The following is a 17,840-nucleotide window of genomic DNA, read 5'->3' as shown; positions in this document are numbered from 1 at the left end:
ACCTCAAAAGATCTGATCTGTTGAATAATCTGCTATGTTTCTCTCATTTATTCCTTAATCTGGTCTGCTCTTTGGTCTTCTATATTCTCAGTGATTTCTGTGCTTACCTAACCTCCCTACTCTTGTTCCACAGAAGCCTGCCCACCTTCCCAACTTTTGAAAGGCTTCTTGCTGTCATACCAAGCCTTAAATAACATTGTCAGTGCTTTTCTTCTGTTTTGAAAACTAGACATCTTGCTAGGTTCTCAGGGAAATATTTTCCCATAAAGCTATGAAGATGTATCTATTAGTATAAATGGATTATTATAAATATGTATTATTTATACATAGAAGTAAAACAGGGGTTTTTTAGCTGTACTGCAAACATTCCTTTGATACTCAGGCATTATGGTAAGCCTTAACATGTGTAATGTTCTTTTATAACAAGCTGTGTTTTCAATAGTGATGGAGAAGAAAAAAAATTTACTAGAAAATAAAGGCAGCTAAGGGAAGTACAATGATTAAATGGAGGTCTCATGATTTAGGAAAGATGAAACCTTCTCTGTGTATCAGCCTGTTCCTAAACTCATCTCAATTCCTGTCCTCCCCACAAAGCCTATTCCTGACTTCTGGCAGATGCAGATCTTCCTGTCCTCTGTTCTCACTGATCCTTCTACCTAATTCATATTACAGTTACTATATCCTAGCTGTACGGGAGGCTCCTTGAGGACAGGCACAGTGCTGACACAGAGTAGGCATCATTGAACATTTCTTGCCCGAGTAATCAAAACTTTAGACCTGAGGTTCTGCAAACTACATTTCCTGGTAAGACAATAGAAGGACGGATTTACTATACTGAGAAAACTTGTGTGTATGTTTTGTAACTTTTCCCTGGTTGCCTGTCTGTTACAGATGCCTGAAGAACAGGCATTCAGTGTTCTGGTCAAGATCATGTTTGACTATGGTCTCAGGGAACTTTTCAAGCAAAACTTTGAAGATTTGCATTGCAAATTTTCCCAGTTGGAACGCCTCATGCAGGTAAAAAGAGAAACCAGCTTGCCTTCAATAAAAAGAGCAGGGTAGGGAGAGCTAGATTGTGGACTCAGTATCATCCTTGATTAAGAACAGGTTTTGTTTCTGTCGGTTCTCACTGTGGTGAGGAGGTCAAGATTAATATAATGTGAACCTGATGGGGTGAGCTGATTTTTCAGTCTCAAAAACAGCCGAAAGAGCAAATGACTTTGTAAGGCCCTTTGTCACAGCACATTCAGTCAAGAAGTGCTCACTCACCATGGCTGTGAAGCTGGTTAGGAATTTCATAACAAAAGTGAAACAAACTTTCCCAAACAACTTTCCCAAACATTTCATATCTTGGAAAGAAAAGCTGGCTTTCCAAATACTTGTCACCATGTGGGGAATCCTTCTTGCTTTAGAGCTAGTTTGTGGTCTGGAAAAGAGGCTGAGTGCCAGCTTAATACCAGATGATAAGTATTCTGAGCATTTCAGAGATTTTTTGAAGAACACAATTATATGATTTTTTTTTTGCCCTATTTCTGGCAGATTTATGAGCCTCCCAAGAGGGAGTAGGATGGCTACACATGTGCCCAAAACTAATTAGAGGTTTGCTATTTCAGGAATACATCCCTGACCTGTATAGCCACTTCCTGGACATCAGCCTTGAAGCACACATGTATGCCTCCCAGTGGTTCCTTACACTTTTCACTGCAAAATTCCCTCTCTACATGGTCTTCCATATCATCGACCTGCTTTTATGTGAGGTGTGTATTAGAGGCCACAGCACTTTGACTCTTGTCTGCAGCATACTTTCTGTGTCAGCCCTGTCAAGAGTTTATTCTAAGTTATGTTATTTTGTTGCTGGGAAATCCAGGCTGAAGTGAACCTTCCTTGAGCGAATACTACTCACATTTGTTTAAGTGCTCTCTGTTGAGAAAAGATATAGTAGACATTTGTATTAGTTAGAGTTAGGCTTGACTGCATTTTATAAAGAAACTCAAAATAACAGTGACTAATTAAAACAGAGATTTCTTTCTCAGGTAAAAGAAGGCAGAAGGTTCCATCCTTAAATGGAATGGAGTTCCAGCCTTCATCTCTTTTATGGCCAAGAGTGGAGTGGGGGCAAGTGCTTCCCTTTTTAAGAAATCTTCTACAAATTGGCCAGAACTTCATTATATGACTGCTTCACCCTGTTTTTTAAAGCTTGGTAGGAATTTGCTAAATCTGGGGAGATATAGTATTAAACAGAAGAGTGATTCAGAGTAAAGAACAGTCTTTGCTGAGTTTTGGGTTTTGAGATGTAATGTGTATATTTAAGAAAAAACTAAATATAAAAATAAAATGTTTATTATAGAAACTTTAAAATATAAGCAAAAAGTTAAAATACTTCTGGTCCCACTGTCTAAAAGTTAACTACTTTAATATTTAGGTATGTGTCCTTTCAACCTTTTTTGTGTGTTTATATATATTCATGTTTATAATTTCTATATGGGATACTGTGTTTTTCCATTTGGGACACACAGAATGTTATGGTTCAATGTATATACATCTTAGAACATGATTATGCTATATATACTATTCTGTTTTTTCATTTCAAATACTTGAACATCTGTGAACACACATACCTATATTGTCCTTTTTGTCTCATTATGGCATATTCAAAGCATATAAAAATCCATGAGGAATTTATATCTATTAGCCTCATTCATTTTTTTAAAATTTTTCTTTTTTCTTTTTTTTAATATTTATTTTTTTAGTTTTCAGCGGACACAACATCTTTGTTTTGTATGTGGTGCTGAGGATCGAACCCGGGCCACACGCATGCCAGGCGAGCGCGCTACCGCTTGAGCCACATCCCCAGCCCCCTCATTCATTCTTATATTACCAACATGCCATTATTATTACTTGCTACCCAGCACCCCATTATTTGGCTATGCCATAATTTATGTAACCAATTTCTGATCTCCAAACTTTAAATTATGTCTAGTTTTTCATAATTAGAAATAATCATCTGTTAAATAGTTACTAAAGGCCAGGTGGCTTGCTAAGTAATTTACATAAACTTTGCAACTGATTATCTCAGAAAACCCTTAGGAGAACATTAGTTTTGGAAACTGAGGCAAAGTGTTTAACTTGATCACAGATGATAATGCCTTTTTCATAGTTTCTTTGCCTCCATGATTCCCAGATTGGTTAGATAAGAGGAGGCAGACTGGAAGGAGCTCAGAGCAGACACAGTTCTGGGATCTAGAGCTCAATAGATTTATGTACTGGGATTGGAGTAGCCCAATATACAGGGCAAGTCCACCAGGAGTTATTTTTTGGTCATTCACAGTTTTTTAATTCTCATATTTCGATTTGAAATCATGGCCTACTTTGGAGAAGCATTCTTTCTTGTCAAATGTGAATATAGGGCTAGAAAAGCTCTTCTCTGAGAAAACCAGCAGAATGGGTTGACTTTAAGTGACTTTTCAGTGATAACCCTGCAATTTTTATTTTCCAAGATAATTCATTTCCTAACTTATATTTTCATAATTTCTCTAAAATCGTGGGCTAATCTGAGGACTAACCACATGCATCACATATGACACTGAAAAAATTTTTTACCTTCTCTTTCAGGGAATAAGTGTTATTTTTAATGTCGCCCTTGGATTATTAAAGGTACGTGTTTATTCATAAGATGAATTACCTGGCACACACCCTGGCTCTATTAGTCTTAGTCTCATCTAAGTGGTTGCTGTGCTCTGATATTTTCACTGATAGTGAATATGCATAGGTAGCTAAACAAGAAGAAATATCATCTGGGTATTCTTAAAATGCACGATTTTAAAAGCTTCCCAGGCATCTTCACAGCGAACCTTTTTATTCCGTGATTGTATTTTTTTCTGTCTTCAAGACTTCCAAGGATGACCTGCTATTGACAGACTTTGAAGGTGCCTTGAAGTTCTTCAGAGTTCAGCTTCCTAAAAGATACCGCTCAGAAGAAAATGCAAAAAAACTAATGGAATTAGCTTGCAACATGAAGGTAAAATAATTTTTGCACTAATTAAGAATCTTATGGGGCTGGGGTTGTGGCTCAGCGGTTGAGTGCTTGCCTTGCATGTGTGAGGCACCGGGTTCAATCCTTAGCACCACATAAAAATAAATAAACAAAATAAAGATATTGTGTCCACCTACAACTAAAAGAAATATTTAAAAAAAAAAAAAAGACTTGTTTTGTTCAGTTAATTTTCTCACTTTTCCTGATGAAACTCTTTTAACATTTGTAACATGTATATCTCTTATTCCAAATGGTTGGTGGCATAATATTTGGGATTGCAGATCTTTCTAAATCCCAAATTCATTTGTTTATATATACCTTACCCACAGCCTGAAGGTCATTTTATGTAGTATTTTTAGTGCATCTGACTGATGCATCAGATGAGGTCAGGTGTGGTGGAGTTTTCCACTTGTGGCATCATGTTGGTTCTCAGAAAGTTTCAGACTTTAGATATTTTTGATTAGGAATGCACAACCTATGATAAATAATGATGTTTTCTTTTGTATAACATCATGTTTTTCTTTCCAAATTCTTTCATATACAGTTGGCCCTTTGTATCCATGGGTTCCACATCTTTTAGTTCGGGCACAGATTGAGGATATTCAGAGGAAAAAAAAAATAGGTCTGCACTGAATACATATAGGCTTTTTTCCTTGTCATTATTCCCTAAACAATACAGCATAATAACTATTTGTATAGTATTTACATTGTATTAGGTATTACTAATTATTTAGAGGTGGTTTGATGTATATAGGAGGACATACATGGGTTATATGCAAATAATATGCCGTTTTACAGAAGGAACTTGGGCATCCTCATATTTTGCTATCCAAGGGGGATCCTGGAACCAGTCTCCCAAGACACTGAAGGATGACTGTATATGACTGTATTATATAGTATATATAATGACTGTATTATATAGTCATTAAATTCAATCTTATTGCCCCACTTCCTGAATTCTAGGAATGATATTACTATCCCCATTTTGAAAAGAAACCAAAACACAGCAACAGTGGTAGCCCCTTTGACATACACCTAGTTAGTGGCAGAATTTAGCTTTCGTGATTTCTCTTGCATTGTCCTTTTACTTTCAGCATTTGTTGTTACGGCTAGAAGTTCCCTAAATTCCCTAAAATGAAACTAATAAACTAAGAATCCCCACTTGATTTTATTACTTCATATAGCTTTTATGACATGTATAATTCTTTTAAGGTAAAAACATTATTGCCTTTTGCTCATGTGTTAATAAAGTTGTATTTTTTAAGAAAGAAAAAAATAATTGAAAGTTTAGTTTGGAATTTCAGGGTGTAGGCAGGGATAGAGTAAATTGTTATATTCAGATTTCTATAAGGTACATACATATGACATAATTGTACCCTCAAGTAGAACTAAGATTCATGTGTCAAGGCAGATGTTGGGGCAGCTTCACTATCTACAAAATAGAGCAGAGGTTTGGATTCAAGAGTTACTTCACCTCTGTGTAAGGTTTCATTTTCTCTTCGATAAAATAATATGGAACTGCTGGTTCTGATTAAGTATCAAATTGAGCTAATTCAGACTACCTTTATTCTTTGAACACAAAGAGGCTAGACAGAATACAACCCAAGAGATGTTTAAACACTTGAATAAACTTGAAAAAAAAAAAGGTAGATAGAGAGGCTTGGGGCTGTGGCTCAGTGGTAGAGCGCTCGCCTAGCACATGTGAGGTGCCGGGTTCGATCCTCAGCAGTACATAAAAGTAAATAAATAAATAAAATAAAAGTATTGTATCTGACTACAACTAAAAAAACAATTAAAAAAAAAAAAGATAAATGGATGTACAGGGTGCCCAAAAGAAAGTAGCTCAAAACTAATGTGTGTAAATTCATACATCAGCATCCCAAGGGAATATGGAACCGTGTTGTTAGGGTTTTAATGATCACACATACATAGTAGACATGACTTCAGGCCCTTAATAGGCATTTAAATCTGAGACCTCCACATAGGTGGGACTTTTTTCCTGGTCTATTGAAGGGAGGATACAAAAACTCTACCTATTAACCCAAGAAACAATAGAAGGCATAATATAAAGTGACTGGAGAATTTGAAAACAAAAAGAAATAGAACTTCTGAAAATTCAAATTATCATTAAAGTTCCATTCAGATTAAAATTATACGTCACAGATATTATGGCTAACGTTTAATGATAGTTCACCATGCATCAGGTACTATGGCTAAGCTTGTGTGTGTGAGGTAAGGGTTAGCTACAATTTTTATATATATATATATATATATATACACACACACACACACACACACATTCTTTACAGTGCCTGAAAAGAAATAATGGCTACTACTATCACTTCCTCTCTAGTTTTTCTAACAGACATCAGATATTGTGCAGTAAAAAGTTTAAAGCAAACGGATTGCACAGAACATAGGCCCAAATAAGTTCTGAGATTCAGATTCACTCTTTCTACCTCAACCTGGCTCAGCACACAAGAAGGTGCCAACTCTTTTGCTCTTAATGTCTTCCCTCTAAAACCTTCTTTTTCAGTGTCCCCATCTTAGTTAGCAGTATCTAGTTGCTTAGGCCAAAAACCTCATTGTCGTCCTTGACTTCTCTTTCTCACACTTGACATCTTCACACTCCACATTAAAGTATATCCTGACACTCTGATCAGCCTTCATCATTAAGAGCCCAATCTCACTGTATTTCATTATTACCACCATTTCTTGTTTACCTGGTGGGCCTCCTTGCTGACTTTTCTCTGTCCCTTTTTTTCCTTGCTTAAAACTTTCTAAAGGCTGTGTGTATGTGTGTGTGTGTGTGTGTGTTAGTGATTGTAATCATAATAATGGGATTCATTAATCCACATATGTACATGTACATAACACAATTTGATTATTCTCATTTCCTAATACCTTCCCTTTGACTCCCCTCCTCCTTTCCCTGATCCACTTGCTCTAACTTTACTGATATCCCCTCTATTATTGTTGTTGTTACTACTAGTAGTTTAATTAGTGCATAATTATATGTATAATACTGTGGTATATTCATACATGGACATAGCATAATTTGGTAGATTTTGTTTCATGATACCTCCCCATCTCCCACCCCTTCCTCTACCCTATTGGTATCCCTTCCATTTTCATAAGACCCCCCCCCCTCTTTTTTCTTTCCTGATGGCTTCTTATTTTACAACAGAACTCACAGTTCCTACCATGTCCTGCAAGTCCTGACAAAGTCACATGCATGACCCACAAGGTCTGGCCTGGGATCTCATGCTGCTTTCTCCATTTGCTCTTTTGACTTCAGATCCCCCTGGCCACCTCACTGTTTGGGGACATGCCAAGCTTGTTCTCCCCCCTCTGGCCTTTACCCTGGCTTGTCACATTCTCCTAGCTGTCTGTGTCGACTGTCATCTCATCCAGTCTTCAGCTCAGATATCAGAAGCTTTCTGTAGTCACAATATCAAAAGTAGCAGTCTCCCCAGCCCTTTATGCCCTTGTCTCATACCCTATCTGATTTTCTATCCCTAGAGTGGGGGTCCTGCAACAGAAGAGATTGCTGAATTCTTAGAACCAAGAACAGGGTCTGGCATGCAAATACTGATTGAATGAATGAATATGCTGTTGAGTTTTTCTAAAGTGTTTTACAAAGAGGATTTAAGGTGAATTTGGGCAAAACTTAAAAAATAGCTTCTAGCTAGAGGCTTTAGTCTGGATTTTCATTAGCTTGAATCACTTTAATAGTATATAAATTCTTTATTTCCATAGTCCAGATAAAAGGTATCTGATATCTTTTTTTTTTTTTTCCCCTTGCTACACTTAGAATAAAGTAAGGCTAGCAAGGCTGTCTTCAGGGTGTCTTCATAGCACATATATTTTGTGCATAAACAAATAATTCCTTCCAGCCTTGGAGAACTTTGCATATTTGAGGTACACTTTGGATGATTTTCCCTATTTGCACATATTTTAGACAAAATAATAATTTTTTTCTTGAAATTCAGTCATAGCATGGAAAGCCTATAGAGTCACCAAGACATGAGAGAATACTGGGAATTTAACCCAGGGGCGCTTAACTTCTAAACCACATCCCCAGCCCTTTTTGTTTGTTAGTTTGAGACAGGGTCTTGCTAAGTTGCTTAGGACCTCAATAAGTTGCTGAGGCTGGCTTTGAACTTGCAGTCTTCCTGCCTCAGCCTCCTGAGCTACTGGGATTACAGGCAGTAATCTTGGCTCCAATACCAAGAAATATTAAGGGAGATGGAGATAGTAGTTGAGCCAGTTATTGTCAGAGTGATAATTCACAGTGATTGTGTGCCAATTCAAAGTTAAAAAAGAATCACTGGCAAGTGCACTTCGATCTGTGCATGCTGTGGCATGCATGAGGTAGGAGGCCTCAGTTGGCACAGAATGCGCCAAATCATCTGTGGCTTGGAGCCCCCTTTAGACATGGAAAAGGCACTTCATGATTTGTGAATGGTTGGGAAGCTAACTTTTGAACTTCTGGCATGGAATTTGCAAAGGAAACTTTGGATGTGCAACTTGTTGATATCCTGTTCCATTATTTTTAAATTGTTGCTTGGTTTACTCAGTTGTATTCCCTGATTAAGGTGAGAATTAGGAGCACTTTGCTTCATGTGCCTAGGAAACGAATAGTTTACTTTTGTCATTGTTGTGTTGTAACATTGTGATCTTATTGCTGTAATTTCTGGTATTTGTGTAATTTTTACAAACATCTTCTTTCTTTCTCCCAGTATTCAACAAGTAGGGTGTACCAAGTGTGGAAACAGAAGCTTAGGGAAGTCATGTAGCTTACCCAAATGGTACTGGTGGGACAGTGTCAGGAACCCTAGTAGAAATTCTGATTCCACATTCCTAATGCTTTCTACTCCATTCTGCTGCCTCTTTTACAAAAGTCTAATGAGAGTTAAATTGGTGTGGCAATATCTGAAATGGCCACAAGATGGGTGCGTTGCTCAAAAAGACTTCATTCTCTGCCCACAGATCTTTCCTTTCTCTGTCAATCTGCATGCCTGACTTGGGCCTCTTTACTTTTTTTTTTCCCAGACTTTTTATTTCTCCCTTTCTCCTTCTTTCTCCTTAAAATGTGAACTTATTATGGAATCTTTTCTTTCTTGAGGAGTTAGATTCCCTGTTCTTAAAATAAAACTTAATATACATCAAGACTCACTTTGCTGTTTTTGTCAAGTGTGTTCTTTCCCTTTATGGGTCAGTGATGTGAGATAGAAAAATTGTTTCCTTCCACTGCTGATATAATATCCACTTCTACTTTAAATCATGAACAGCCCTGGGAGTTCCACAGTGCTTTCATACTCATAACTATGTCATGCATAGTTTGTTGGTGTGGGGGCGGGGGGAGGATGGTTGAAAAAAATAATCCTGTGTCTTAAAATTGGATTCAAGAAATTTGAAGCTTCCGCTCCTATACTTGAGACCCAATGGCCTAGCCTGGGCATGGTAAGCTGCATGGGATAAGAACAAAAAAGATGCACCTGGACTTTCCCCGGAGACTTCTACGTTTTTTAAGTGTTGGGTGGAATTTGCATTCTCTGGCCACGAGCCACCCTTGCTTATCAAAAGTAGAAATCAGACCTACCTTCCTCAGTGGACAACTTATTACCTACTTTAAAGGTCTCCCACTGACAGCATCCATCATTCCTTGAGAAATCTGTGCCCAAACTTGTCTGATATCTGCCTTGTCAAGTGTTCATGATGCTGGTAGGCCCTGAGGGAGGTGAAGGTTTTGTGGTCAAGCTCCATGGCTTGCCCTGCTCCTGATCAATGCAGAACATGGAGAACTTTCTCTCCGACTGCCTCATGCATGATGGTTGCAGGTGTCCATTTCAAGTACACTAGACAAGCCAGGCAGAGGGGTGAGGCTTTTGTTGAACTTGAATCAGAAGATGATGTAAAAATGGCCCTAAAAAAAGACAGGGAAATTGTGGGACACCGATATATTAAGATGTTTAAGTCACACAGAACCAAGATGGATTGGGTGTTGAAGCAAAGTGGTCCATACAGTGCCAGTACTGCCAAAACGGCTTCGTGTGGCTTTGGGGACTCCTGTTTGGATGCACAAAGGAAGAAATTGTTCATTTCTTCTCAGGGTTGGAAATTCTGCCAAACAAGATCACATTGCCTGTGGACCCCAAGGGCAAGATTATAGGGGAGGCCTTTGTGCAGTCTGCTCATAGGAATTGGCTAAAAAGGCTCTAGGGAAGCACGGGGAGAGAATAGGGCATAGGTACAACGAAGTAAGGAGGAATTTAGATCATAGTCTTATCCACCTCTGAAGTTCATGTCTGCAGTGGCCCTATGACCAGCCAGGTACAGCCCGGAGGTACATTGGCATTGTAAAGCAGTTGGGCCTGGAGAGGATGAGATCTAGTGCCTCTCGTGCAGGATATAGAGGCTATGAAGACTACAGCGGCCTGAGTGATGGCTATGGCTTTACCATCAACCTGTTTGGGAGAGACCTCAGTTACTGTCTCTTGGGAATGTATGACCATAGATATAAAGTCAGTGAATTCATGGTGCAGAGGAAACAAATAGTTACTTTTATCATTGTTGTGTTTTAACATTGTGATCTTATTGTTATAACTGTGTCCATTCAAGGGGGGCTGCCCTACAAAGCGACTGAGAATGACATTTACATCTTCTCTCCACTCAACCCTCTGAGAGTCCACATTGAGATCGGCCCTGATGGTAGAGTAACAGGCAAAGTAGTTGTTGAGTTTGCCAATCATGAAGAAGCTGTAGCAGCTATGTCAAAAGACAGGGCCAACATGCAGCACAGGTATATAGAACTCTTCCTGAATTCAATGACAGGGGCCAGCAATGGGGCTTATAGCATCCAGGTGATGCAGGGCATGGGGGTATCAGCTGCCCAGGCCAGAGAGCCAATCAGTGAGTGGCTGTTATGGGGCTGGCTGTAACAGTCAGAACAGCATGTGTGGATATGACTAGTTTTGTAGTAACATTTGATTTATTTCAATCAAATTTTCACAGGCAGTCAACAAGCAGTGAAAAGCAGAGGAAGCTGTGGGGCTTATTTTGCACCATGAGTTGGTGAAATCTGGATTTAAAAATTACCTCTGCAGTGTTTTCTCATGCAAACTTTTCTTCTAGCAGGTGATATTAAGTAAACTAAAAATAACTTTCTTAAGTTTTTCTTGATTAACATTTTGGTAGTATTCTTCAGAGTGATGTGTCTGAGTTAAAGTAGTTTTAAGTATGTTGAATGTGGACTTTTACACAACACCACAGTGAACACATTGGGGAAGATGTACTTTTTTGGGAGAACTCAAAGGTGCTAGGTCCCTAATTCATAGAGAAACATTTCTCATGTTCTAATTTTTTTCTTCTTTATTTAAAATTTTTAGATTAAGATTAAGCTTTTTAAAGTCAGCTTTGAGAACTAAGACACAATACTAATCTGTAGGAATTGGCGAGGCCTTGACTTAAAGCTTTCTTGGTATTGTGATTTCCTTTTGGGTGTATTTTGCTAAGTGAAACTTGTTAAATTTTTTGTTAACTAAATCTTTTTCTTAAAATAATGACTTTTTCACATACACAAAGAAATTTGAGAAGTGCTTTCTTTGTTCTATGTAAGGATTTTTGACAAGTCTGATGTGTGATAGTAGTTTAGAAGAGGCAAGAACTATGCTGAGATGGCTCAGTGAGTTCCTTAAATCATACCTGAATAATGGGGCCTAATTTGTTTGTGTGTACTTGCTTAGAATTATGCCTGAGACAAAATGGAATTTCTGAACCATTGTCTCCTTCGAATTTGGTATTTCAAAGAAAAAGTGAATGTACTAGATTGCAGACTACTTATAAGCAAAAAGTTTACAAAAACCAAATAGCATTATCTCTAGATTAATGAAGTTTGTTGTTTGGAGAAGCAGAAAGATCTTTGGCATTTGTTAGTATTTGCCCTTAGGTCATATTTTTATTCAAGAGCTAAAAGCTATGCTAGTTTGAACTTCATTCTCTTTTCAGATCATTTGTGTGATTGGTAGTGTACATTAGGATCTTAAGCCCCACGAGGGCACTGACTTCTCAGTCTTATTTCTTGATGGTGGTCACACAGTGAATTAATCCTTACAGTGACTATTGTGGTCCTTTTAGAGAGATGCTTAGAAAATTGAAGTAAATTTCAAAGAGTATTAGTAAGCAATGGAGTTGGGTTTGGATCCCAGGAAATTCAGACTCTACACTCAATGCATATATAGTCATTGTGCTTTGCTATAAATGAAGGATTGAATGAATGGAACAAAAACTGCTTTTGTATTGGCTCCCTTTTTTTATGTTGATCATGTAATCATGGGTAATTCAGTCTGTGTCAAAGTTGAAACTTACTCTATACAGTGTAGCTAAATTCAGATGTCCTTTCAACTAGACCACACTACAATGTTGTTTCTTTGTTCATACCTTTTAACAAGGATTTTATGGGAATAGTTGAGTAGGTGCCCTCTTCTTTTTAACAGCCTAAATGTTGCCAGTTGATGCAAGGGCAGCAGTGATACTACCTTCTTTCTTTAATAAGCTGGTGTCCCTTGTCCTTATCTTGGTCCTTACCTGTTGTGGCCTCCACTACTAATTTTCTTCTTGTATTTTAGAAAAACATTCTGATAATAGAATCAAAATGCCTTAATTCTGTTTTGTGATCTTTCAAGGAGTTTGAGTGTAAAAACTATTTGAACAAATTTTAAAATGCCAAAATGAAATGAAATGTTTGTTCATTTCAAGCAGTTAAGAGTGCAGGCCATGGAGTTCCAAAGGGTTGCTCCTATCCTGACTTTGTCTCTGTTGCATGACCCATGACCTGGGTAGGTTGCACAGCAGGGTTGTAGTGAGAGACAGAAGTCAACCTTCCCTCCCTCCAGTGAGTCACTGCTGCTCACATCCTTCAAACACCAATGGTCTTTTGGCTGTCCTGTTTTGACAACCTTTGATCAGGCATCCAGAGTACTGTCTAAGTCAGTGGACTTCAAACAAGCATTTATGAATTTTCTTATGTAGCAGTACTTATAAGAAACAGATAATTATGGAATAAGAATCACCCTAGATTCGTATTCTTGTGCTAGTGTTGCCACTTAACACTGGGTACTTGACTTTGAAGAAGTTATCTATCCAGATCTCTATTCCTTATCAGTAAAGTGGGGTAATAATCCCTGCTTTGAGAATTAAATAAAACAGAAGGTATAGAGACATTTTATTATCTTGAAAAATATTATGTAAATCAGATTCTTTTAATTAGCAACTGAAAAAAGCACAATCCCTGCCCCAGCATTCTTAAGCAGGAAGGTGGGTATATGTCAGATTTATTTAGCTTCCTGTTAATCCTGCCACACAAAACATTCAGGATTTTGTAGTTGGGATCTCCAGACCTTTTCTTATTTAACCCTACCATCCAGCCATTCAGCCACACAACATGTACAGCAACTAACATTCAACCTCCCTTTGCTGGACTCCCTATGACCCTGCAGGGGTTCTGACCTTTTCAACACATGCTTAAGCCAGACCTGGAAATCAGCTCCTCTTCCAAAGGGCAGCCTATTTCATGCTTTTCTTGTTAAATGGACCTTGTCTGAATGACTCACTGTTTGCAGCACATGTTCAAAGAATTGTTCCTTCTCTTCATTCAGGACAAGATGCCAGATAATAAGAACACCAACAAGTAATAACTACTATTTTATTGAAAAGACCTTGCTATTACTGTCTCTCCCACTACAAAAATACTAGGCAGTCTTCTGAGCACTGCATATACATTTTTGCATCATCTAATCTTCATAACAATAGTTCTCATAAGGACCATTGATTTTTATGGAGTTGAGGCTGAGATTAGGCATCTTGCTTCAGTTGTATAGTTAGTCACTGGCAGAGCCAGGACTTGAGCCTTGGTCTGTTACCTGCACCAAGTTCAGCTCTTTTTCTTTTCTTTTTTTTTTTTTTTTTTTTTTTTTTTTGCAGGGGGTGGGGAGGTAGTAGTGGGATGGAACTCAGGGGCACTCAACCACTGAGCCACATCCCCAGCCCTATTTTGTATTTTATTTAGAGACAGGGTCTCACTAAGTTGCTTAGCACCTCAGTTTTGCTGAGGCTGGCTTTGAGCCTGCAATCCTCCTGTCTCAGCCTCCTGAGCCACTGGGATTACAGGCCATGCACCACCGTGCCCAGCCCTAGTTCAGCTCTTAAGTGAACAGACTGTACCACCTTTCTCCCACACACACCAGTAGACACTTTCTTTTTCCATCCTTGGTGGCACTACCTTTTTCAGAGGCTGAACAGGGACCAGCTTCCCTAGGACAAGTAGCATATAGTTTAAGAGCACATTGTCAATTTCCTATGACAGATTTATGACCCATGAGTGACCAAAGGAGAGGTGTTCTAGGCTGAATTTGCACTTATACCTAAATATCAAACTGGCATGTACAAGTCTCTACCTCCTAATTCAAGGTTTCTTAACCTGGGACCATGGATTGACCTCAAGGGGCCCATTAGCCCTCAGAAATGGGATGTAGAGCACTTTGTTGTGGGGAGGGAGGGAAGGTTGACTTCTGTGTTCAAAAAGGGAAGAGCCATGTGCTGAAGAGACTTTCAAATTGGTGCTGTCTCTAACAGTGTTAGGAGCCACTAGGCTAATTGCGTTGGGGTATAAAATTGGTATACCCAAATTACAAATCCAGTCTTCTCCCAGGAATTTGTTAAGGTTCTTTTCCCTGTGAAGGTACATTTAAACAGAACAGGATTGAATTTCAAGTTTGATTTTTATTTGAGAGCAAAAGTATCTCTGTGTGAACCTATGGCTTCCAAAGCCTTCAGAAAGAAGTCAGCTAGCAGTGGGTGTGACTGAGAGCTCGGAAGCTGAATCTACAGCTTTTCTTGTTTCCTTAACTCAGTTATAGTGTCATTTTTTTATAAGTAAGAGACAAAAATGAATCTTGGGCATTTTTTCCCCTTCAATCCATTTATCTATTTACTCATGTATATTTATAGTACTGGGGATGGAATCCAGGGCCCTGCACATGCTGGGCAAGTGCTCCACCACTCAGATACATCCCCAACCCTTTTTATTTCTTATTTTGAGACAGAGTTTGGCTAAATTTCCCAGGCTTGAACTTGCAAGCCTCCTGAATAGCTGGGGTTACAGGCCTGGCTGCTACACCTGACTGAATCTTGGAAGTTCTAAGAATAGAGACTTTGTCTTTGTTCATTAAGTGCCTTCATGCTTACTATAGGACAGGCATTAGGAATTTCACAGTGAATGAAGTTCCTGCCTTTGTGAAGTTTGCATATGGGAAGCTAGGTACATTTCATATTGCTAATACGTAGCAGTGAGCACTACATGTGGTTGTCTCAACTAGTGGGAAATGTCAGTGTCTCTACTGCACCCTTACTAGGTGGAAAGGAAGGCCTTCACTCTTTTACCTTTGATTTATTTAACATCTGATTACTGAGTCCCAACTGTGTTCCAAGCATTGAGCTAGGCACTGGAGGAGGTACAGCAGTTAGCAAAATAGAAGTAGCATATTAAGTAAGCACTTAAGTAATTGTGTACTGTGGAGAGGAATTCAGTTGATACTCTAAGAAGATATAACGAAAAGACCTGGCCTGGAGTGTGAGGGAAGGGTTCCAGAAGTGGTTTTGGATTCTGAACTGGAAGGTGAATAGGCGTGAGCCAGGTACATCCCAGCAAAAGGAAGAGACTTGCACTGTACATCCACTCGGGTTGCCATTTCCACTCAGAAGAATGGTCAGTGCAGAGAACAGGGGTCCTTTCTCATTAATTTAGCAAGCATTTCTGGGCACTTCCTGTGTACATGGTAAGAGACAAGTGAGATGGTTCTGGCCTGGAGAAGATATTGATAATGTGACAAGGAGACTGAGAGGTGCTGCTTTCTCCTGGCTGCAGCCTCATAAGGAGGCTTGAAATTTGAACTGTTGCTTCTGCTGCTGGCACTTCCTGGTCTGCATTCACAAGACAGGCATCTTTTTGACAGGGTTTGTGCCTCAGAAATAGCCTGAACCATTTGGTTCTGGTTTGCAACCACATGCTCCAAAAGTCAGCATCAGCTGTGAGTCTATGAGAAGTCATGGTGTGTGTTTGTGTTGTTTGTAGTGGGAGTGAGGCTGGGAGGTTAGGCAGTGAGGCATTTGAGGGAGAAAGAATGAAACTGAAAATGAGTGAGGCTGAAGGATGGGGGATGCTGAGCTGGTAAAGAGGTCAGAATTCTGGACCAGCAAACTCTGGAGAAGGTGGGAGAGCTTTGTGTATATCCATCCCTGAGAAGTGACCCCTATGGACCAATTGAAGAAAGGGGAGGCCATTATTTAGAGAAAAGAGCAGGGCCTTATCTTAAAGAGCTCAGAACAATTGTGAGAATTTATTTTTAAATAGCATGTTTATTATTTCTTATAAAAATAATTTATGTTCAATGCAGAAAACATGGGAAAAGCAAAAAGAAATGCCCACATCCTATCACAAAAATGTAAGAACCAATCAGATGGTGTATATAAAGGGTCTGGCATTTCCCAGGCACTCCTTAGCTTTTGAGTAAGAGTCGAGTCTTTTTCTGTGAGAATGAGGCAGTTTTAGTCAGGGATAATGAAATGTAAAAGATTATTTGGCAATTAGTCTTTTAAAATGTATATTTGTGGGGGAAATGTTAATTCTTTATCCAAGCATAAGACTGCAAAGTTGAATTCTTGTTAAGGTTTGGGAAATGTTTTATAGGATTTGGTGTCAGTTATTTTTTTAGAAAGTGCTGGGGAACACATAATACCCACCGCCCTCCCTTCCCTTTTACCAAGACTGCAAAGAGCACTGGGAGGGAAGTGTTTGCTACCCACAAGCCTCATTTATTTTCTGTTCCCCTACTATCGACTTGTTAAGGTGGTTTATAAATTTTCTGATTACACAGATATATTATTTAGGTGCTTTTATTGTGAATCACTTAGGTACACAAAAAAAGTTTACCCCAATGTTGGCCTTAAACCACAAAGACCTGGGTTGAAAGATGTCACTGCCCAGCTTGTAGCTTACCGTAAGTGTTTGATAGGCATCTTTCTCCAGACTGCAGCCAGAGCATAGGGCTGTCTTCCTGGCCTCCTGCTCTCCTGCAGCAGGCATGTCCTCAGAGGAGAGCTCCAGTTGAGGAAGACCTGTGAGCCTCCAAACTAAAGAGGCATCCACAGAGCCAGTAGGAGTAAGAACACTGGGCTACTTGAAGATGACAGAAATGAGGACAGAACAGGGAACTGGAGAAGCCACACGACCATGCTGCAAATCTGGACCCATCTCATCCCCTTTGAAGTCTCTGTTTTTAATCTGTAGGAAAAAAAAAAAAAGTCGAGCTAGAAGTCTGGTTCCTGGACCTGGGAGCCAACAGCAGATCAACTGTTCATTGCTAACAACTGAAGCTTTGAGAAGGGAAAAATGTTGGCTTTATAGTCATTCTTTAAACTCTAAATGCCTGTTATCACTTTTCTATGTTATATCTCATAATTTTAAAAAAATATATAATTTAAAAAACACCATATGAAATGGATAGTAGTTTAAAAGAGGGAATCAAACAAAAAAAGAGAATTGCAAATCATGATAGGTTAACATGGATAATTCAGAAAGAAAAAAAAATCGCATCTGGACTGGAGAAAGAGAGGGGGCCAACCAGTAAAAAAGAGAGGGAAGCTGATAGGAAGTAGGAGAGCCAAGAAAATAGAAAAAGAGAGGCAAGTTTCCTAGAAGGAAAAGGAGTGTTTGTCGCATTGAAGCATGAAAATCCAGGAGTTGCAA

General features: G+C 38.9%; 2 protein-coding genes and 1 pseudogene across 11 annotated transcripts in view; 2 read left to right on the top strand and 1 right to left on the bottom strand.

The window, feature by feature from the left end:
- The window catches only part of RABGAP1 (RAB GTPase activating protein 1), a 172,764-nt gene that overhangs the window by 140,167 nt on the left and 14,757 nt on the right, over window positions 1-17,840 (top strand). For 8 of the 9 annotated variants that reach the window (XM_081273284.1, XM_081273287.1, XM_081273286.1 and 5 more), the window contains 4 exons: window positions 892-1,017; window positions 1,614-1,757; window positions 3,613-3,654; window positions 3,890-4,018. In XM_081273284.1, the coding sequence (XP_081129410.1) occupies window positions 892-1,017; window positions 1,614-1,757; window positions 3,613-3,654; window positions 3,890-4,018 (441 nt within the window). Of the gene's footprint in view, window positions 1-669; window positions 805-891; window positions 1,018-1,613; window positions 1,758-3,612; window positions 3,655-3,889; window positions 4,019-17,840 lie in introns of those variants that run through there. The other variant, XM_081273291.1, reaches the window with a different exon arrangement.
- LOC308637224 (heterogeneous nuclear ribonucleoprotein F-like) lies at window positions 9,549-11,069 on the top strand (annotated as a pseudogene). Its single transcript has 2 exons — window positions 9,549-10,611; window positions 10,658-11,069. The product of its transcript is annotated as a heterogeneous nuclear ribonucleoprotein F-like (transcript).
- STRBP (spermatid perinuclear RNA binding protein) overlaps window positions 16,975-17,840 on the bottom strand; it is an 87,378-nt gene continuing 86,512 nt past the window's right edge. The window contains exon 17 of the mRNA XM_081273356.1: window positions 16,975-17,375. Within this exon, the coding sequence (XP_081129482.1) occupies window positions 17,371-17,375 (5 nt within the window). The 3' untranslated portion in view covers window positions 16,975-17,370. The remainder of the gene's footprint in view (window positions 17,376-17,840) is intronic.

Source organism: Spermophilus citellus (assembly GCF_964194105.1).
Source record: "Spermophilus citellus genome assembly, chromosome: 2".
Classification (NCBI taxonomy): domain Eukaryota; kingdom Metazoa; phylum Chordata; class Mammalia; order Rodentia; family Sciuridae; genus Spermophilus; species Spermophilus citellus.
The sequence above is the reverse complement of the archived record's forward strand: the minus strand, read 5'-3'. Positions and strand labels throughout refer to the sequence as shown.